The following is a 21,433-nucleotide window of genomic DNA, read 5'->3' as shown; positions in this document are numbered from 1 at the left end:
TTTTAAACGTAAGGTTTTTTGGGAAAATATAAGCATAAATGTATTTCAAATATATTTTAAGTCACAGGACTCTGGCCCGGGACTTGATACTGGTATACATTAAAGATTACTTATTGTAAGGGACAGTCTTTCACGTAAAAAGTGAAACAAAGAGGTAACAGCAGATAAATTGTGATCAAATTATTTGAATCAGTAAACAAATAAATGCGAAAGCGTTCAGAGTTTCCTAAACCTTCGTGAATATGACATGAAAACCCTTTCCCGAAAAAATACAATATAAGAGACTTGAGTTCATAAAATGATTGTGATTTTGATTGTGATATCACTGCTACCAACTGTTCCTTGCACCGATAACGATGCTATTACAGAAGTGTTACCAAACTCCACAATATATAGCGACAAGTATAATATTCCACCCAGCCAAAGTAACAACACTTTACACGCCTACAATCGTCCTAACAGATCAAACACGGAACTTGTGGGACGCAAATATTCAAATAGTTCAGAAGTGGAGTACTTTGGGGTACAGAAAGTTTCCCAAAACGCGACGGAAGAAGACGCGGGGGCTGCTGGGGGTCTGCTCGACGACTTAGTGACGCAGAGCTTCACACCAGATGAGGGTGGGAGCAAGAGTGGTCTGGAATGGTTGCACAACGTGTACAACCCCCATCTGTGGGGAGCCTCGCCTCCAGGTGACCTGCGTACAAAGTGTAGAGCGGATATGAAGCTATATTTGGCCGCCCTCAACAATGGCACGGTCTGGGCTGCCAAGAGTAAGTATCCCGAAACTGTGAGTTTCTTTATTTATCTATCGTATAGAAATTTATAAATCTTTGGAATTATAAAACTGCTGAATATGTACATCTATATACAGAGCGGTTCTATTAATGCACCAGAAGATTGTAAAGTAGTGCCAGAGCATGTCACATGCACCCTGTGCCAACACAGAGACTATAAAGTGTCAGTAAAAGTTGTCCGCAAAAGGATTGGATCAAAAAACTTTCAGAATGCAAGTCACGCCCTCTATGCGCTTCGCCGTGTGTCGTTTAGTCAGAATTCAGTACAGCAATTACTTTCATGCCCTCAATATTACACCATCTGACAGTCCAACCTATCGCTTTTCTTTATTATATGAGATGGCATTTTCTTTGGACGCTACAAACTCTTACCATTTATGGGCGGTGTTTAATAAAAAGTTATATAAGAAAAAGTTGTATTAAAGTAGAACAATATAAAGTACTTAGTAAGCATAAGTCCTACTTTACTAGACTTGCAACAGAGTGACTTTGAATCGAAAGGGAAATCAATTTATGTTAATTTGTTCCTTCACCTCGTCGTCATAGAAGAAGACGAGCCAGCCATTGTTACTCTTCTGATGACACATAAAGATCACTTTCTTCACAATCACAGCAAGTGGATGTTAGGGGAAAAGAATGCCGATGTACAGCAAAAGCCACTTTCGCGTGAGTGGCAGAAGATATCAAAACCATTATCTACTCAAAGGTTGGGAAAAGACGCTCAAATCCTGAAATCCACCTGATAATGACCTAATAGGGACTACGACATGACATCGGCTATCAAATAGAACGAAATACAATGCTGTAAACTGCACGGGAAAGTATTCAAAACGTTACCTAACTTAACAAACTAACCTAACCTAACCCAACAAAATTTATATTTTTTGGCTTGTCTTTTGCGAGATACTGGATATTTATTAACTTTGACATTCAAATATTATGACAGCCCTGACTGGCCGAATGCATTTATTCATCTATAGCTTATTTAATGACGATGTTTCACCTTCAGTTTTTGAAGGCTACAGGAAACAGACGGACGTGCAGTGACGTTTAACCTGATGTTTTATTACTTCCAGTGACGGACGCCAGTGGACGCTATTCATCGCAGTTCCTTTTTGGAAATAATTTCTGGCTTGGATCTCACGCGCTCTGCGATGAACTACAGCTCCGAGACTCGAACCCAGAACCTCCTCAGTTTAGAGTGGCTTTTCATGTTGCCAAATTACAGGTGGCACTCTCCGCAAGTCTTTCGCCAGCGGTGAGTTCCATAACTAAGCATCTTCCATTGTGGACACTATCAGACGAGATGGAACAAACAATAGATATATTAAGTATAAACCTTCTCAAACTGTTTGGCGTTACTATGAAGACAACCAAATTTTGGAGGTGATGAAGGCTGGAAAAGGAACGTATGAATCCACTCTTGAGACAGGCATCACTAAGACACACGACATCTGTCTTTTGTCCAGGTATAGACCTATGCAATGCTACATAAATAGAGCAGATGTGACGTGCCATCAGAAGAAAACTCATCTCCAAGAAAAACTGTTTCGTTAATTTTAATCCTTACGTTTTCAGACAGCCGGTAGGAATACAAAATATTATGAAACAAATGGGAAGCATGCATTCCGTGAACATTCACTACACCGAACTAGTTAGTAATTCTAAACCGACACTACTCTTAACCATCATTACAACGCTCCACACTCACAACATGTGTTCCATTACAGTTTTCCGATCCTCCTAACTGTTTGCTGTCTTAGGAATTATTTAATATAATGTCTTGCCTCTATTTTCTCTTGCTACGATTCTCATTTATTCGGCATCCCAATACTTCGGGCTGTACGTGTGTATTGCAGAGTCGTCAGGTGTTTTTGGGGCTGTGTCTACCTCAGTCTTGTGGTCCTGCCGACATCACGTCACTACTGCGGCCAAGCAGTGCCCTCCAGGTGCTGAGGGTGCGGCCTGTCCCTGGTGACTACAGCCTACTAGCGGACACCAAATTCCACATCCTGGGGTAAGAACAACTCCCTTCTATCTTCGGGTTTGTTAAGTCATCACCCTGGTGATGGAGGCAGCAAGGACCTCTGAATCGTCAGTAAACTTCTACCAGACTACACGGCGCAACAACCTAGAAGACAGCCATCACCACTGTTACATTCGTAGACGGATATGACGAAGCAAACAACGATTTTAGATTTTTTCCAGAGGCACTTAAAATAGATCACAAGCTTTGAAGATGTAAATGAATTGAGTCAGATCAATATCTGCTGTAATGCAGTTGGAATGAAGTTGCTTCCTGTAAACAGAAAGACGGTTTTCTTGGTGGGTTTTTGAGCGATCCAATTGGCCTGAGTGAAATTACTCTTTGTTTCAGGGGTGTATTAGCTGTAGTGTGTGTCCTGATAGCGGTCGGGTCCTGCTATGAGCTGCTGCTTTCTCGTAGCCAAGACAACAGACAGGCAGACGGCACGGTGCTGCCAAACTGCAAGGAGAAAGTATCTCTCGGTATGTCAGCTATTCTTGGCAGGTGAAAACTAACGCACAGCTGATTTGAAGTTTAGCGACCTCGGTCTATAAGTGCTAATACTGATACCTTTTTGATGAAAATTTGCTACTTAAATCAAGATAACAAATGTGAAACCAAAATAAAGAAATGAAAATCCAATATTGTCTCTTAAATTCCAAACGCATTTGTTCAATTTTTATGACAATCAGTATTAATAACCCACGCTAAACGTTGTTTTATAAATTAGGAAATGGCACACACAAACCTATCGATGTTGCCAACAGACAAATATGAAAATTTATCCACCTCTTTTTTGAACACCTAAATCATTTGCCTCGGACGAATTTCAGTACTGTCAACCGATACTAAAAATCTTCACAATTTTATTTTGAGATAAGTTAATCCATCACTGTTGCCAACACAGATAAGGAAATTATTTTATCCTTCTTTTCATTCCCCTAACATTTTAAACTTTAACGTGTTTAACTGTTTAAAATGTATTCATTTCCTCTTGATACCTATATCATTGATCAGGCTCTGGTCAAACTCAACATCATTAACCTCCAAATGAAAGTTGCGAAATATACCGCTTTTTCAAACATTAAATCAATGTTTCAGGCTTACTGTCGCAGTTACTGCTGTGTTTCTCTGCGGTGCGTAACGGCTACAAGATCCTCAACTGTAACACTCCAGAAGATTCGTTGACGTCAATCCATGGGCTACGATTCCTTAGCCTCGCCTGGGTCATTCTCGTACACACTTACCTTCAGGTGTTCGCCATCGCCGGTCAGTGCATCGAAATATCACGACGAGACTCGGGAGCAACAGTTTCATCAAAACTGAGAATTTTGCTTAAACATGATTACTCTAATCCCACTTTATAAGATTCGAAAAAACACGGGTTGAAGATAAAAAATCACATGTGTCTTATCCAGTCTATATAGAAACCGAATATTGAGTTCACTGTTTTGGTGAGATTTCAGGTTTTCTCGTCCTCAAGTACGAAAGTTCTGTCTTCCTATCATGTTGCGCCGTCTAGTCTGGTACGAGCTTACCGACGTTTCTGAGGTGCTTGCTGCTTCCAGCATCGCCCTGATAATGAAGGCAGAAAGTACCTCTTAAACGTATATAAACTACAGTCAGGCTACACGACGCAACACTCCAGAAGACAACTATCTACATTTTATTATTATTAAAATTTCCCAACTTTATGGGTTAAGGATAATATCCCGCATCAGAAGTTCGCATGATCACAATGTTGATAATATTAAGTGACTCATTCTAAACACTCACTTATGAACCTGCATTCTTGTTGCAGAGAACAAGACGCTGCGAACTGTAACAGAGAGAAACTTCATGTTCCAGACAATCAGCAACGCAACGTTCTCCGTGGACACGTTCTTCTTCATCAGGTGCGTGGGTTTATTCCCCAGTCGTGAATTACAGACCCAAAAACAAAACATTTGATAAACAACAAATGTACATACATACAAAATACGAAAATTCATTGTAACTATTCATTTTCTTAATCTTGTCCTACAGCACAATTTGAACAGTGGATTATACTTAAGAGGTGTTACAAATTAATCATTGTAAACTAATACTTTCAATAACGTTAATAATGTAAGAGCAAACAATTTGTAGGATTTGAGGATTTTACGGAGGTGAGTCTGAAGAAAACTTCTGGGTTGTTGCAGCAAGGACCTCTGAAACGTCAGAAAACTTCTACCAGACTACACGACGCAACAGGCCAGAAGATGGCCATCTTTAGTCAAGAATTTCATAAAATTTGTTTGTCTGCTCTGAAAGGAAAGGAATCATCTGTGAGGCCTGCCTACATATATACATAAGAGAGGAAAATATATTTAATCTTAGGCAGTAGTTTTACGTAGGTGAACTGGCTTAAAACAGCGTGGGGATAAAATCTGATGCAAGATTTTGTGAACATACCTCAGTAAGAAGATGGCTTTCTTCTGGGTTGTTGCGCCGTGTAGTCTGGTAGAAGTTTTCTGACGTTTCAGAGGTCCTTCCTGCTTGCTGCCTCCACATTCTGAACACGGAATACGAATTTGCTATCCCAGTGTGAAATCAAGGTCACATACAGACAGACCTGTTGTAGTTAAGTTTCCCATTTATTTCGTTGCAGCGGTCTGCTCGTCACATTTCTCTACTACCGTACGGCAACAAAGCAGCATCAACCGAGCGACAAGAGATGCAGTTTAAAGGATGACTCAGTCAAATTTCTGAGGCTTCTCTTCTACAGGTTTGTTAGGTGAGTACTGTCACCACCCTCCCACCGCACGACGTGGAAAAATGGTGATGATAAATTAACTTTCGGTGGGCAATTAAACACCACTTATTTGCAGAATTATCAAAGACAAATTATAGCTGTAACGCAATTATTTGAAATAATGCAAACAGACATAAAAAGTAACATTAATAATGCCGGGCTCCGTCTTTTCTCGTTGCTAATCAAAACCATTTATTTTACAAGTAACTGAACTGGGAGACTAACATTCATTAGACTATAACATTTTTAAAGTGATTCAGGATAAGGTTATGTCAGTTCAGGTTTTTCTTTCTAGGTTTACACTTTACATTGCCATTATTTTGCTCCCAGATCACTAGTAACGCCGTGCACATACGGCAACTTCTCCGACTTAACTACGCGGCGGGATAGTCTTCTTAAACTATGCAGGCGTACAGTCAAATTAGGATGCAGATTTTAGGCGAACTTCGTGCTCTAGCGTGATTAAAGAACGCCTCAAAAGTTCAGGCCTGAGATTAGCTAAAACAGGGGGCCTAACAGATAGGCATTATGTAATCCCTCCCTCCCTCTTACCTGTGTACGGAATCAGAATGCAGTTTCCAAAACGTTGAAATTTTATAGTTTTATAATTTGTACGACAAAAGTGTTATAAATCGTGTTTTAGGCTGACTCCCGCATATCTGTTTGTGTTGGGCTTGGTAGAAGTTGCCATGCGGGCACTACACAACAGTTCCGTGTTCGAGCCCAAGATCATGGACCATCTGAACTGCGACAATTACTGGTGGCGGAACGCTCTTTATATCAACAGCCTGTATCCGCGGCGCGAGATGGTGAGTCGGTTAAATCATTCAATGGAAATAATTTTAGTCCAACTGAGTGAGTATCCGCGTCTTAAAATTGAGTTAGTTACGTAGTGCATTCTACTGTGTTACAGTGCATGTTGTGGAGCTGGTACATGGCGAATGACACCCAGTTCTACGTCTTGGGAATTCTACTCTTGCTGGTGTCAGTCAGGTACGTACGCCTATAAACAAAACCGATCAAGTGACTCAGTTGATGGCATCTGAAAGGAACGACAAGTTCGACGGCGACTTACGATGGACAAGGCAGTGTACAGTCAGTTCGGAAATAAACTGTAGCTCCTGGATGAGATATTCCTTTAGAAATGCTGAGGTTACACTATGTTTGTGCACTAAGAGAAATGCAGTACTACTGATATGAACCTGCAACCCCATTTAGCTGTCACAAGCACAAATGTGAGGCTTTGGGATACCAATTCAGTATTGATAAACAAGAGACTCAGAACAATTTGTTTTAAAATGGATATTTATTTAAATATGACAGCCGATATTCGATTCCCGGTATTGGAAGGAATTTTAATCTTTTGCCATCCATTTAAAATCGGTTCTGGAGTCCATCCGGTTCCCCGTACAATGGGTGTACAGCGTGTAGCTGAACACATGCCTCCACTTTGTGCCCAGGTGTAGAGTAAGCCCACACGGACAGTAATTAAAAATGTAGTGATTGTGTGCTCAGTGCATACAAACGTATGTACACGTTATTCAAGTTTATTTGTCGATTTACGGATATTTGTAGTCTGTATTAGAGTGACATACTGTGATCGTGTCTGTCCATTTCAGGTACTTCCGAGTCGTGGTAGCAGCGTGGACATTGTTTCTAGTTAGCAGCTGGTGCACCACTGGGTTCATATCATACCAGCACCAGTATATCGCCAGGTAATGGACACATGATAAGTTGCAAAGTTGTAACTCCTTCCATATATTTAAAATTTACACACAAATTGGGGTTTCCACTGGGTACAAATTAAGACTGTATTTTTCTGAGTTATTATTTCGTGTAAGATTTTTATCTTGAAGGTTCCTCTGAAACATTGGTAACCACTTAGAAGACTACACAGTGTCATGGTCCAAAACTCCACAATCCAAAAAGTCAAAAATCCTTTACTTTAGAATAAACAGCTACACCTCAGAATCGCATTCAAATGACGTTTGAGACTGGCGTTTTCTTATCAGTTTGCAACTACTGGATCGCGATTTTCGGTTCAGGTCATCGGTTCGATCGACTCTTGGGTGATTTTATGACGGTCATTAAATTTAGAGGCAACATATAGTTGCATTAAAATAGAATATGACACACACAGGCTGTGAAGATTTAAAACATAAATTAATTGCATGTTTCTTTCTAATTTAGACCATAAGTAAATCACTCTACAAAATATGGTCTGTTAAGATTCAGCTGTATATTTGATTAACTGTGTTGTGTCCACAGAATACAGGAGCCATTTGCTCACTTCGACGCCTTGTACGACAAACCCTGGACAAGGTTGGGGCCTTATCTTGTTGGCATGGCGACTGGCTGGCTACTGCATGAAACAAAATGCACCCTGAAGATGCCAACCGTGAGTCAGCATTTCGTGTTTCACTTAAACATAGGATACTGGCATAAAATCACAGTTAACGTGGGAAACAGCACTGCCAACTATCCGGACACACAAACTCGTGAAAGGAAATAACAAAACCCATGCTAGGGCTTCTGCTCTTCCCATTTATACCTGAAGACGCAAGAAGATCCAGCTTCCGAAACGTTATTTTATTTAAATATAGATGATCGACAAAGTTTAAAATACCACTTTTAATGATTATAACGCACAATCGTAGAAACCTTCAGACTTGATCGAAATTATGCAATTCTTTATTTACTTTCATTTCTTAAAGTGTTTTATCCAGAGTGACCGGTTTACCTTAATTCTGGGAATCACTTCCCACAGCAGTTAAACTTTAAATTTTCTTAGCGTAACCCACAAAATTATTCCTAATTTGGTGGAATTATGGCTATGAGTATCCGTTACGGATTGGATGTGTTGAAGGCTAGACTCGAACTTGTACCATTCTCACATTAATCGCCTTATACTGCTTAACCACAACTGTAAATTATCCAAAGACACGATTTTGCAGACAGAGAGCATTATGTATCATCCTCACTTGCAGATTGATGCAGGATTTACAGAGCAACCAAATATTCTTCTCAGGTGGTCGTAATCAGTGGGTGGACCTTGTCTCTGCTGTGCATGTTCAGCCTCGTATACGGGCTACTGCACGTTCAGCTAGGGATACTGACTTCAGCAGCCTACGCATGTCTGGGGCATACCGCCTGGGGGCTGGGTCTTGCTTGGATCGTAATTGCCTGTTCCACCGGCTATGGCGGTAAGTGACAGCATCCCTCAGCGACAAGCTCCAGTCTCTTGAAATTATAAATCGTTTACATTGTCTGTGCAGGTGTTGTGAACAGTCTTCTGTCGTTCCGGGCGTTGTTCCCACTGAGTCGCCTCACCTACTGTGCGTATCTCACACACCCACTCATCATGGTGGTTACAGGATTTAGCATGGATGGACCGCTCCATCTCCACAACTTGCTAGTGGTAAGCTTCTATACTGCTGTAACCGACTGGTACATTAAATTTTAATTATGGAAACTGGAAGTCACAGACAATAATTATGTAGATTTCCGTCTTCTGGGTTGTTGCGTTGTGTAGTCTGGTCGATGTTAACCAACGTTTCAGAGGTCATACTGCCTCCGACATCAGGGCCCTGAAACGTTGGCTAACATCGACCAGACTACACAGCGCAACAACCCAGAAGACGGAAATCTTCATACTCACCGCTGTGAGAACCTCAAGTCTTACAAGAATTATGTACGAAAACTGGATTTCCATTCGCAAATAGTGTCAAGAGTTATCGACGGAAGAGACTGGCATTGCAAAGAGCGACATTAAACAGAAAATACAGCCTGCAAACGTTTAACACGTGCAACAGCCTATATCGACAACTTGTAGCAAGTCATAAATACCTCTTATTGTAGTGGTACAGTTCTGAATAAAATTTAATATTGAAAACATGATACAGGAATAAATCTCAAATGCTTCCATGTAGTCTCTATAGAAAACTGTCTTAATTTATATCATACATTAAAAATCATACAACATGATTTGTTTCTGGACATAATTTACACGAATAAGCTAAATATTCTCACTACAGGCGAATCTCGTTGTATACAAGGGTTGCACTCCTGCTGCATAACAATCGCCATTTTGTTGTTAAACTGGCGCCAGAATTATTTAATGCCAAGCTTATCATCTACATCACATTCCCTGATCAGCATAGATAAGGTTCGAAGCACGCTTTAAAATTTTCCCGCGGATAGGGTAGTGATATTCTCATGATACTGAAACAAAACATCGGAACGCGAAAATGCATATACCAAGTGTCGCATAAATTCCACTGTTCTTCCAAGTGCGGTGCCCTACTAAGGTAAATTCCTCTCCGGCTCTTAGGGACTGCGCAAGGCACGACGACACGTGTGAATTCATCTCCTTCACACACACCTTAGAGAACACGTGCGAAGAAAGCTGTTGTCATGGCCATGAGTCATGCTTGCCTAGGCTTCAGATATTGTAGCTTCAAAGTTCCCACAACGTCCAGAAATTTTAAAATAAGAAACAATGTCTTCGCGAAAACATTGGAGGCATGTTTGTTACTGACACCATACCGTATTTTGCATTTATAGCTCCAGTTGCTAATGTGTTTCAAGCATCGTATACATATTTCGAGTGGTAACCATTTTAAACTTTCAGAAACTTACTTCTGTTAGTTATTACAAATGCTCTTGTGTTACAGTTCATCCTGTATCTAGGCAACACGGTCGCCGCTTTCGCTTTATCCTTCTTCATCTCTTTGGCCTTCGAGGCTCCAGTGGTTAATTTTCTGAAGATAACCATGGCAACGGACAAGAAAAGTTCGCAGAACAATAACACAGAATGTTCAAAAAGTCACTAATAACCGACGTAGCAATTGTTGGAACTGGATGATATCAAAACATATTGCTGTTATAAATTATGTCGATATTAATATTAAGCGAAAGAAACCATCCCTGTGGGAAGACGTCAAATCTCGTAGATGGACTCGTTCCAATAGACACCAGCCGTTCCGGTTAAAGGTCTCGTTCATACTGCACACGCTTCTAGTTCCGAAGATTTTCTGTTTGCTAGTGTTGTAATTATGTAATGCGAATTTTTATAATCTTGCAAGAAACTGCAATATACTAGTAGCTCACGAATTAGTGTTCCATGCTCGTGCGTAGATACAGTCATACAGACTACAACTCGGGCCATATATATTTTTTAAATAATTGCTTGCGACTGTAAATAGGTAATTTTCAGACCATTATTGTTATTATTATCATTTTTATATTGTTACGAATATACAGTTTCCGATTACGTTCAACTTGTCTAATATAATCTCATAGTTTTGCATCTGTAATAGTTGACTTACAGACAGTATTTTATACATGACTTTCAAGTATGTTCACAATCTATCTTTATACCACATTTTACTTGCATAGCCCCTGTGGTTAATTGGTTATTAGTCATACTGAAAGCTAAAAAAAAAATCACATGGACTGTTGTTATTGGTTGTTTACAAAAATTATCTTCAAATGTTTTAAAAATGTCATTTTGTATAAGTCTACTCCGTTTTAGATATGATTCAAAAAATCAATAATGTTTCTTTTGTAAATAGCAGTTTACTGGTCCCAATATAGGTTACAATAAAATTCTTTGTACACAACTTAATCGAAGTCCGTTTAGTAGTTTCAGAGATTATACATTGGGATGGACATGGTCTCTGAGTTTATTTCACTAACCTCATTGTACCATATGATGTAGGCATACACAAATTATGAATGTAGTAATCATGTGCAATTTTAAATAAAATCCAAATATGTAATTTGCATTTGTATTGAAAACAAGTATTTTATTTGTGCTATGACATGTTCTACGTCCTTCGCTTTACCTTTGAAATGTAAATAAATTCTGTTATATTCTATTCTCATTTGGCCTGCATAAGAACAATTATGTAAGTTGTGACTGATGTTAACATTGTATAAAGCAGAGACATATCCACATTAAAGAACCAGAAAGCAGAAAATTTAATTTCACTCTTTGCCACTTGATCAGAAAATAGTTTCAACTGTTGCAGCATATCACTTCTCAAAGGCTGTTGCAAAATAAGTTTTTGTATGATGTCACCAATTTTCTTCGATTTCAAAATTGTCATCTGACATGTGACTGTCATCATTGTTATTGTACTCAGGAATATCACAATCCAAGTCACAAGTGAGCTGATGTGTCCAGCTGTGCCCCAATTTTTATATTCAACAAACACATATCCACTTATTGTGATTGACGCAAGATGATATATATTGGTAACCAATCCTGCTGCAGCCCGAATGAAGAGAAGCAAAAGAATAAATCCATAAACAGAGTTTATAAGTTGTGTAGCGTCATAAATGTCACTGTAGATTTTCCTTGAGGTGATGATTATATGCAACTGATAAGATTTCCTATGTGGAAGTGCTTTCCTTGAAAATAATAAACAACTGTTTTCAATGGGCTCCACCTGATTCTCATTTTCAGAGATTAGACTTGTTATAGATAACAGTTCAGATTTATCAACTGTTTCAACAGATGGAAGCGTGAGTGTGGAGGTCACTCCTATTGGTGTTCTGTTTTCCAAAACTGAAGATACCCCTCTTTCCAAAATTATTAACCTCTCTTCTATGCATCTCACAATATGACAAAACTGTATGATCAAAACCAGGGAAATAAAATAAGCAATGCGATAAACTATACTATAAACAAAATACCTTCGTTCCTCCACTTCCAGAATGTCATAGCACATGAACATAAGCAGCAAGGCACATACAGTATATGCAAAATACAAAAAGTAATTCTGATACTTAGTACACCTGCGAAGTTTTATCTGGCACAATTTATCATCAATCTCACTTAATTTCTGTACAAGTTCTCCAAATTTGAATCTGTTCATGAACAAGACTACAAAAGACAACAATGCATTAATAAAATTCATTGGAAAGCAAAATGAATTATTTAATGCTACACCAGGATTAGAATGTCCAACATGTTTATACCTAATGATTCCACTAATTAAGCCAGTAACCATTATAATACTCATAAACAATGTCCATATAAATCCTGTGACATTTGAAGACAGGCTTGTATTGATGAAAATTTCACGAGTAACAGGATTCCAGGAGAATGAAAATGGGGCCAAGCACAAGACCTTTGACAAGTAGTACAAATGTTTCAGTTCATGCCGGATGTCAGAAATGTTATCCATTGTTCTCAATTTTTGATTATAAATGAAAATGTTTTGACAGAAATTAATTCAAAAGAGGATATTAGAGTTAAAACAGAAGACCTATGAATCTACACACTTCATTCACAAGACTGCATTTCTTCACCATCTTCAAGCATGAAACATGAAGTCTGATACTGTCACCATGTTCTACAAGTGTAATGTTTTCCCAATGTTATACTTTGAAGATAATGGATGACAGGAGGCCTGCATTATTTTAGTTGGTCTAATAAACAAACAACTCAAATACAGTACAATAAACAAATACAATACAAAACCAGATATAATCTGACAAATAATGTCTGAATTCAAATGGTGAAATTAATAAAGCTATAGCATGTTTGGTTTGTTAAATGAAACAAAATGTCACTCAATTTAATTTTCATTACTGCCTTAATTTCTCTGTCTTAAGATCCCATGACAAGATAAAGTATTCATGCATTACAATGATTAAAACAAAATGTATTGCCTAGCCATCTTAAAAATATAGGATGATCAAAATGTCACACAACCCATATTAAAATATTTATTGATGGTCTAAATTCATTACAATTTGATTGGATTAATAAACACACAATGTCACTGCGACTAGAGAAGAGCCCATTCATACAATGCTGAACAGGGTGGACATTCACAACACTTAATATAACACTGTTTCTTCTTGTCCAATTCTAATGTAATTTATTTTTTCACAAACAGGACGTGTGTCAGGAATGGGTTGCATTATTTTTTATTATCCTGTGTGTTCTGAATCCCAACAGAAAATTGGGAATAAATATAGTGATATGCTTGTCATGAGATCTTTTGGAATAACCTAACTTTTCTTTGTGCAATTATGTTTCAGAGGTAAGTTTTCAATAGAAATGCTTAATCAGCACAGAAATAATATGAAAACTTTGGCCTATCATCATACAGCCATCATGTTGGTGGAGGTGGTGTATTAAGTCTCACAGTTTCAAAGCAGTGACTCAGTCCGAAATCACCAAAATTAACAGTAACAAAACAAACATCAGCATCTCGTGAGCGAGGGAGAGACATCAAACATTCACGCTGCAGGTATATACTCAAAATCTGTAAAAACAACTGCTGTGCCCAGCTTAACAGGAGATGCTTTAGTCTCACTTTCCAAACCATTTTAATAACATCAGACTCAATTGTAATCAGCACTTTTATTCTGTACAAACATGGAAAAACTTCAACCATTATTTGTGAAATTGTTGTGTATGATGATGTCATTATAATGTATTACTCATCGTACATTAGATGAAAACTTGAACAAAAAATATACCTCAGAGTAATTGGAAGCCTCTATTCTGCCTTCGTAGATATTCTCCAATTTGTGTCCTTCGTTATGTTTGACTCAACTAGATGCAGTAACATTCTGTAAAAAGACCGACACTTTTCCTCATCAACATTTAATTCTTTAGCAGTAATGCGTTTATTGAGACTGAGTCAATATTGATTCTCCTGTGAGTTTAAAACAATACGAACACTTTTCTAATAGCAACCACGGTAACATAGAAACTCTAAAGAAACCTTCACAAACTGGATCGTGCCAGCAGTGAGTATTCCATCTTCGTCTATTTCAAACGGAGGAGCAGAGACGTCCTTAACCCAACTTTTGAAGTTTCGCGTATTGAGAGTTCCGTACACAGATTTCTAATTCCCGAAAAGCTGGCTCGTATTATGGCAAGAACCATATGCTGAACTTCCTAATACGGGTAATATTCTTCTGAGGTTTCCTTTAATTTGTGCATAGACAGTTTACTGAAACCAAAGGTCTGTCAGATAAGGTACAGATGGCGTTATTAAGGGAGCCATGCATACAAAATACAAGTGGAACTAAAAAATTTTGTGTTTGAAACGCAAAGGAACAGAATGAAGATCTTTGCAGTAGGAACTGGCGAATGTCACTATTTTATAGTATATTTTGCAGTTGCCACAACGTACATAATCATTCTTTTTAAGAAATAAATGAGGGGGAAATGTCAAAAAATCGTAGTAAGAGTGTAAAAGTTTATCTCTAGTACTCCTGCTAATTTTTGTCAGTTACTTTGGTTGTTTATGCAAGGCTCTCCTTCAAGTGCCTGCCATTATTCTAATTATTTTCTTTTGAATGTAAAATACATTTTAGCTCTCTGTTGACTTTACCCAGACATTTGACATGACTGAATGTAAATAAGCAAAGTAAACTAATTCTTGAAGTTTCTGTTTTCATGAGTGATATAACAGTCCTTATAGCAAAGCATTTTGTGCTTAGTTAAGGGATAGTATATTGATTATGTGTTTTCCAGTTTACATTACTGTCAATTTGCAGGGCAAGAAATTTAGTTGTGTCTACTTCTTCCACTACAAGAAAATAAGTGGCAGTATTTTTAAAGTATAAATGTGGATTTTCAATTATGAAAGTGTAGGAATTTAAAATGATATTAAGAATTATCAAATGAAGGCAAATGAAGTGGGCAGGGCATGTAGCATGTATGACTGAGATAACAAAATGCATACAGATTTGGTTGGAAGGCCTGGAGGGAAGAGATCACTTAGAAAACATAGGGATTAAAAAGGATCTTCAGGAAATAGGCACGTTAGAACTGCGATTCCTCTGGATCAGGATAGAGAATGTTGGAGGGCTTTTGTGAACTAACAGTGAATGTTTGAGTTCTATAAAAAGTAGGGAATTTCTGAACCTATACAGTCATGAGTTATAACTCTAGTATAGTATTTAAATGGGCTGTATAAATGACTATTCTGTTTATACTTTTTTGATCACTGGAAAATGGTTTCAGTAGAGTGTACCATATTATTTCTGCATTATCAAGGAATATTTTGCTTGCTGATTGCTTTAGATAACAATATGGATGCCAGGAAAGAGGAAGTTAAGTTGAACCCTAAGGGTGGTGACTTTGAATGTGTTTATATAAAACAGGAAGCACAAGCTGCACCATCATCAACATTCATGGTAATCAAAAAAGAAGATAAGGTGAAGTATAGTTAACTGTTCCTGCCTTTCACATTACTTTACTATTATTTTACATTTTTTGTTATAAAGTGAGGATAACAATCTGCTTTCATGACTTCTCCTTACATCATAGCAAGTTCGTAACAGCTTGTTTATGACGTTCTCCTTATAATTTGTAATTAAGAGCAAGTTTTGAAGGAGACTTACACTATGTTCCCATAAGGTGGTTAAAGTGGATAATCAGTGATTTCTCTGATTTTTTTGATTTTTTAATTCTGTAATAAATGCTTTAACTCTAAACTTTTTCTTTTCCACTTTTATCAAATTCATAATGTCTTGTAACTTTTTTCCACCTTTTTCACATCATGTAGTTTTATTAATTATTTATAAAATGTCAACATTGTTTCCATACATGTGTGTAGCTGCAGCATTACTTGGGGATGCAGAAGTATTAACCCATATCAAAAAACCTATTTTTACATTTCTTGTCTGCATATGGACTGAAATCCAAGGTAAGGGAAAAATTAAAAGAATAATGTAACACACTTCATAGGCATATCTCCTTCGAGTTCACACTCTCCCTCTACCTCTCTTTAGCTTTACAAATTTTTATTCTTCACTACTAACACATGTCTATGTGCTGTTCTTAGACCACACATTCTTTCAAAAAGTAAGAATTGCAACATTTTTGTTTCGAGGTTTCTTAAAATTAACTGTATTCTGTAAAAAGTACAGTGTTGTTAAGTGTCATGTATTATTTGAAAATTAATAGTAATATACTAATTAACTGTGTCTATATCAGGAAATGTGTGATGAAGTTGGTGGACTTACAGAGAAAATTAAAGATGAAATAAAAGTGGAAGAGCAAGATGGGAATGTGGGCAGGTGAGTGTTCCATACTTTTGTTACTTCATGATTGTGTGTTCTGTTTTGAACTTTTCATTCTTTTAACTCTATGAATGGATTGGTGTAAGTCTCACATTATTGTGAGATTTACTTTCACCAGGTTAAAAAATGTGCATCTCTCCAGTGGGATGTTTTGAGATTTCACATTGTTGATTTATTTTCATTTGGTTTCAATTTCCTTGCCATTTTAAGTAATTTTTCATCCTTAATTTGTTGTTTAGAGGCTAGTAAAGTATGTGCAGGTCATTGCTGCTGTTCAGTTTGGGTTGCACTGTTTATTCAGATTATATATTGAATAGTGAGATTTCAGGTTCTCACAGCAGCCAGCAATTATGACAGCCTTCTGGGATATTGCACCATGTAGTCTAACAAAAACTGACTAATTTTTCAGGTGTCTCCATCATCAGGGCAATGAGTGAAAGAGGTAGTATGCACTTTGAAATGTCAGTCAACTTTTATGAGACTGCAGAGTACAAAATCCCAAAAGACTGTTATCTGTATACTGTGAATAGCGAAAAAAGGAAAGAATATAAACATTGTTTAATGTACTATTCATTTTTATTAACAGCATTCAGCAGCAGTTCACTAGTGAAAAAGAGACCTGCAGTGATGATGGACAAGAACGTTCAAACCAAGATTATTTTGAAGGTGGTTTAGGTAATTTTCTTGACATATCTATTTCAGAAGGTGTTAATAATGTCAAGACAAAAACGAAATTTACTGCAACTGAAGTTCGACGTTTCAAATGCAAAATATGCAGTAAACTATTTACAAAGGATCAACATCTGAAAAAACACATTCGTACTCACACCGGAGAAAAGCCATACAAATGTGAAGTTTGTAAAAAACTATTTTCTCAAAGAGAGCATCTTGCAATACACACACGGATACATACGGGAGAAAAACCTTACATCTGTGACGTATGTAATAAGGGCTTCTCTCGCAGTGAATATTTGGTTGTACACATACGAACACACACCGAGGAAAAGCCATACAGATGTGAAGTATGTCATAAAATGTTTTCACAAAGTGTTCATCTTTCCCATCACACACGCATTCATACAGGAGAGAAACCATATAAGTGCATAATTTGTGGTAAAGAATTCTCACGTGGTGGAGATCTTGTCAGACATAAAAGAACACATACTGGAGAAAAACCTTACGCGTGTAATGAGTGCGGGAAAGTGTTCTCAGAAAGTGGACATCTCGCAACACATTTACGGATTCACACTGGTGAGAAGCCATTTGAATGTGAAATATGTACTAAAAGATTTGCAAGAAGAGCAGTTCTAGTTGATCATGTACGCACCCATACTGGGGAGAAACCGTTCACGTGCGATGTTTGCGGAAAGAATTTTTCTCAAACTGGAAACCTTGCGACTCACCGAAGAGCTCACTTCAGAGAGAAAGCTAAAGATTAATAATCCCAACATATGCAGATAAGGATGTACTTTGTGTGCATATGTTTGAGGTCTCTTGAATACTGTTACTATAGATGCCTCTGATATCTCTACATTTTATTATGATATTAAAATGTATTTGAGCTTGTGTTTTGCACATTCAAAGACTGGTTAATAGTAGTGGTAACAACATTGAGACATGATGAAATAAGGAATGCAGAACGGAGTATAAATTAAACCATGGAAGGTGTTATGGGAGAAGTAAAAGTATTAAATTATGGAAAAACTGGGTTGTTTTGAAACAAAGAATACTGAAATGATGCAAAGGAGTATAATGAAATATAAAGTGAGCAGAAGGTGGAATTTCAAAAGTCAAGAATGAGATGATGTGATTGAATGAATAAATGTTAATGTAATTAACAAGCTATTAACTCAAATATGTGAAGAATTATACCATACATGCCTTTTTCAACCCCTTATTGGCTGTGGTACAGTTCTGTTGGAGCTTAAAATTTCTGAGGTGGATTATGGTAATGTGTCTAGCCACGCCTTGTGCATGATCTTGTATGCTAGTCTGCCCCCTGGGTGTCCACAAAATAGCAGTTTAGTCCCCATCCACATTGTCTGTATGGAATGTCAGTTTTAAACCTGTATGAGTCCGGGTGGGTTTTGTAATAAATCAGGATTGAAACTTGTTCAATGGACATTAAATCGACCATCAGTATAAACTGTATGAACATATTAAAATTTTTAAGACCATAAGTTTTAAATTGGTAATTTGAAGGTAGTGAGTTGTTTTCCACATTAAGTGAATGAAATATGCATTGATTCTTTAAGTACAAAAAAGAAATTCATTTGTGACAAGGTCAAGCTAGAGGTCATAGCTGATACCACTGAAGATTGTGATATGTTGCTTGTAATTACTGTATTATTTATATTTGTGATAGCCAAAGCATAGTATTTTTTATTTCTTGCTTCACAGAAATTGAATTCTAGCCTGAGGTTCTGTTCGAGTGACTTCAATTTACTGCATGGCTAGCATAGCCCATCAATCTGGCTCACATGGCGACTTAGGTCAAAATTTACCTACATTTTTGTTGTTTTCAAAGTAAACTTATTATTCTTTAGGCACATGGTGATCATAAACTAAAAATGAATGTAATGAAGTTTGTTATTGAAAACAATTCCAAAAACACAGCACCCAAAAGTGACACAATCATTAAGATATTTCAGTACTTCTTTTGAGATTCATGTTGGGTACACTGCCATGGACAGTTTTTGTATATAGAAGTAGGTCTCAGGTCTGTCAGGAAGAGTATGGTTAATAATGTGATGGTTTGTCATCTTCCTCAATAAAATATTTTTGTGAATCTCTGATAGTATAAATATTGTTGATGCTGATATTATTGTGATGAGTGGATACGAGCAGCAATAACTTGTAATGTCTTCCATGATATCTAGATTTCAACATTCACAGATGTTTAGGAGTAGGCAGTAGACAATGTACAATTCAACAATGAGGCTCTGAATTCACTAAATGTATAAAATTAATTAGTTACATATTAAGCCTGTAGTATTAAAATTATATGTACATCTACTTTTTAAATTTTTAGCCTTATTTCTCTTATTAAAATGTGTTTCTCTTCCGTGTTGTATAAGAAGGGCTTAAGTAAATAAAAAAAAAAATTTTTTTAAAGGTTTCCATATGGAGAACTGTAGTGACAGAATGTGCCTCAGACATTTTAGTTAATTTTTATGGAAATATAGTATTAATTAATGCTGTGCTTTCCAGAAACATAATTCCAGTGTTAACTGAATTTTATCAGCAGACCTTGAAAAGACAGACTTCTAAGGATGTGAGACCTTGGTCTCATATTATCTGTAATCTTTTCTCATGTCTAAAAAGTGTTGAAATTGTGATACTATGCCCATGTCTGAAACAGCAGTAATCTGTCTGAGTATAACCTCAAATTAAAAATGTGAAATAGATAACTAAATCACCAATTCAGAGATGTATAAAAATCGTATGTATTCAAGGTATTTGTAAGCCTATAATTTTATCTCAGCATGTGTCATGTATCTTCCATTTGGTCACCTTTCCTCCCACACCTCCTAAAAATGGCACCTCATTTACCATGGTGTTTATGGCATCAGAAACACATAAATTCTTGGGGGAAAAAAATCCAGTGGCATGTGGCACCATATCTTCGGACTATGCCTTATGGTGAGACGCAATGTTCAATTTGCTTTTTCACAATTTCCCTATGGTGTATTTTCGAGCTCTCAAACAAATAATATTTTATTCTAAAATTGTTACACAGAACTACGTTTGTCAGGCCCATTTCTAGTATGCTATTTCATAGCCCTTTTCCCTTTCTTAGTGACAGTTACTGTAAAATCCAATGTATCCTAAGGTCCACTTAAAAAATTGTTGACCATCCTGGAGACCATCACGTGGGTGGGAAAAATCTTTAATGCCTACTTCTACTATTTTCAGGTTATATGTTTCATTCTTTTATTCTGTCACAAGCTTACAAGCTGTGTAGAAGAACAGGACAAAATATAAATGGTACATATATTTCTAAACGTTGTGAAACTGAGTTTTAATTTAATTTCTTTTTGATTTATTACAAAAATATATTTGTTTGTGACAAATAATCAACGGTAGGAATAGCATGCTTTAGTAATAAATTGTAGTCGACTACTGGGAACATTTATCTGCAAACAGATAAAATATTTGTCCTTATAGACTTCTTTCAGTAAATATAAAACGAGACTTCATGAATACTGAAAAAAAATTAGATATTTTAAACAAAGTGAACATTATATATAAAATGTTGACCTGTATTACCCCCTTTCATAGAATTTACTTTGTCTGTCTAGAAATGTGTTGACACCTACAGATACAGATGATAAGATAAGCTATCTTTTAAAAAAGCACCCTGTTCTTACACAAGGGACAATCATAGACGTCCTATATAAGGCTGACGATTTTGAGTGAGATCCAGAAGCTACTCTACTAGCAGCAACACAACCCATTTCATCAAAGGTAAGTGCCGCGAATATAACTTGAATTTTACAATAAAAAGCCTAACAGGTGAGAATTTGTTAGGGGAAACAAGTGAATGTATATTAATGAAATTTAGCATATTAATAACTTTTATTAAACTTATCAGATGGAGCTTTCACAGTTCTACGATACGGGAATGATGCGCGCACACGTAATTACAGATCTTGAAACTTTACATCACTTCAACAAACAAGTTCTAAATTATAAGGAAAGAACAACGAATTCGTAAGTGAAGGGGGTACAAGGCTGAATAGCTGCTTCATGTCTCGCAAAAAAGAAGTGTTTCTCCCT

At 37.0% G+C, this 21,433-nt stretch overlaps 3 protein-coding genes and 1 non-coding gene across 8 annotated transcripts; 2 read left to right on the top strand and 2 right to left on the bottom strand.

The window, feature by feature from the left end:
• The first annotated feature begins 298 nt into the window (after positions 1-298).
• On the top strand, positions 299-11,378 carry LOC110831539 (nose resistant to fluoxetine protein 6). The gene is made up of 14 exons (XM_022067649.2): positions 299-773; positions 1,874-2,055; positions 2,657-2,814; positions 3,175-3,305; positions 3,925-4,092; positions 4,625-4,718; positions 5,453-5,578; positions 6,240-6,405; positions 6,510-6,589; positions 7,216-7,311; positions 7,865-7,994; positions 8,625-8,799; positions 8,872-9,014; positions 10,270-11,378. Exons 1-14 carry the CDS (start codon positions 299-301, stop codon positions 10,426-10,428), a joined length of 2,283 nt encoding a protein of 760 aa, XP_021923341.2. The 3' UTR covers positions 10,429-11,378.
• Positions 2,789-14,188, bottom strand: LOC110831568 (uncharacterized). The gene is made up of 3 exons (XR_015536114.1): positions 14,096-14,188; positions 4,600-5,356; positions 2,789-2,928 (listed from the first exon to the last, which is right to left on the bottom strand). It is a non-coding gene; the product is annotated as an uncharacterized LOC110831568 (transcript).
• LOC147875096 (uncharacterized) lies at positions 11,154-14,047 on the bottom strand. Its single transcript, XM_087352391.1, has one exon. It carries the CDS (start codon positions 12,787-12,789, stop codon positions 11,479-11,481), a length of 1,311 nt encoding a protein of 436 aa, XP_087208517.1. The 5' UTR covers positions 12,790-14,047; the 3' UTR covers positions 11,154-11,478.
• A 201-nt stretch (positions 14,189-14,389) lies between the features above and the next one.
• On the top strand, positions 14,390-20,112 carry LOC110831541 (uncharacterized). 5 transcript variants are annotated; one of them, XM_022067660.2, is made up of 4 exons: positions 14,390-14,528; positions 15,654-15,766; positions 16,569-16,651; positions 17,241-20,112. In XM_022067660.2, exons 2-4 carry the CDS (start codon positions 15,662-15,664, stop codon positions 18,091-18,093), a joined length of 1,041 nt encoding a protein of 346 aa, XP_021923352.2. In that variant the 5' UTR covers positions 14,390-14,528; positions 15,654-15,661; the 3' UTR covers positions 18,094-20,112. The 5 variants fall into 5 exon arrangements, with proteins under 5 accessions (XP_021923352.2, XP_021923349.2, XP_021923348.2 ...); XM_022067657.2 differs by having other exon boundaries at positions 15,654-15,787; XM_022067656.2 differs by lacking the exon at positions 14,390-14,528 and adding an exon at positions 14,707-14,808.
• The last annotated feature ends 1,321 nt before the right edge of the window (positions 20,113-21,433 follow it).

The sequence above is a fragment of the Zootermopsis nevadensis genome, unplaced genomic scaffold, assembly GCF_977971745.1.
Source record: "Zootermopsis nevadensis isolate Lab colony 2312 unplaced genomic scaffold, Znev_1.0 Znev_ptg000002l, whole genome shotgun sequence".
In the NCBI taxonomy this organism is placed as follows: Eukaryota; Metazoa; Arthropoda; class Insecta; order Blattodea; family Termopsidae; genus Zootermopsis; species Zootermopsis nevadensis.
This window is presented reverse-complemented; position numbering and strand designations above follow the sequence as displayed.

What these genes read in the sequence shown, in the direction of transcription:
- LOC110831539 (XM_022067649.2), top strand. Translation starts at nt 299, where the DNA reads ATGATTGTGATTTTGATTGTGATATCACTGCTACCAACTGTTCCTTGC. An exon ending in GACACGTTCTTCTTCATCAG is followed by an intron (nt 4,719 to 5,452) that starts GTGCGTGGGTTT and finishes ATTTCGTTGCAG; the next exon opens with CGGTCTGCTCGTCACATTTC. An exon ending in CTGTTCCACCGGCTATGGCG is followed by an intron (nt 8,800 to 8,871) that starts GTAAGTGACAGC and finishes TTGTCTGTGCAG; the next exon opens with GTGTTGTGAACAGTCTTCTG.
- LOC147875096 (XM_087352391.1), bottom strand. Translation starts at nt 12,789, where the DNA reads ATGGATAACATTTCTGACATCCGGCATGAACTGAAACATTTGTACTAC.
- LOC110831541 (XM_022067655.2), top strand. An exon ending in TAATCAAAAAAGAAGATAAG is followed by an intron (nt 15,788 to 16,568) that starts GTGAAGTATAGT and finishes TGTCTATATCAG; the next exon opens with GAAATGTGTGATGAAGTTGG. An exon ending in CAAGATGGGAATGTGGGCAG is followed by an intron (nt 16,652 to 17,240) that starts GTGAGTGTTCCA and finishes TTTTATTAACAG; the next exon opens with CATTCAGCAGCAGTTCACTA.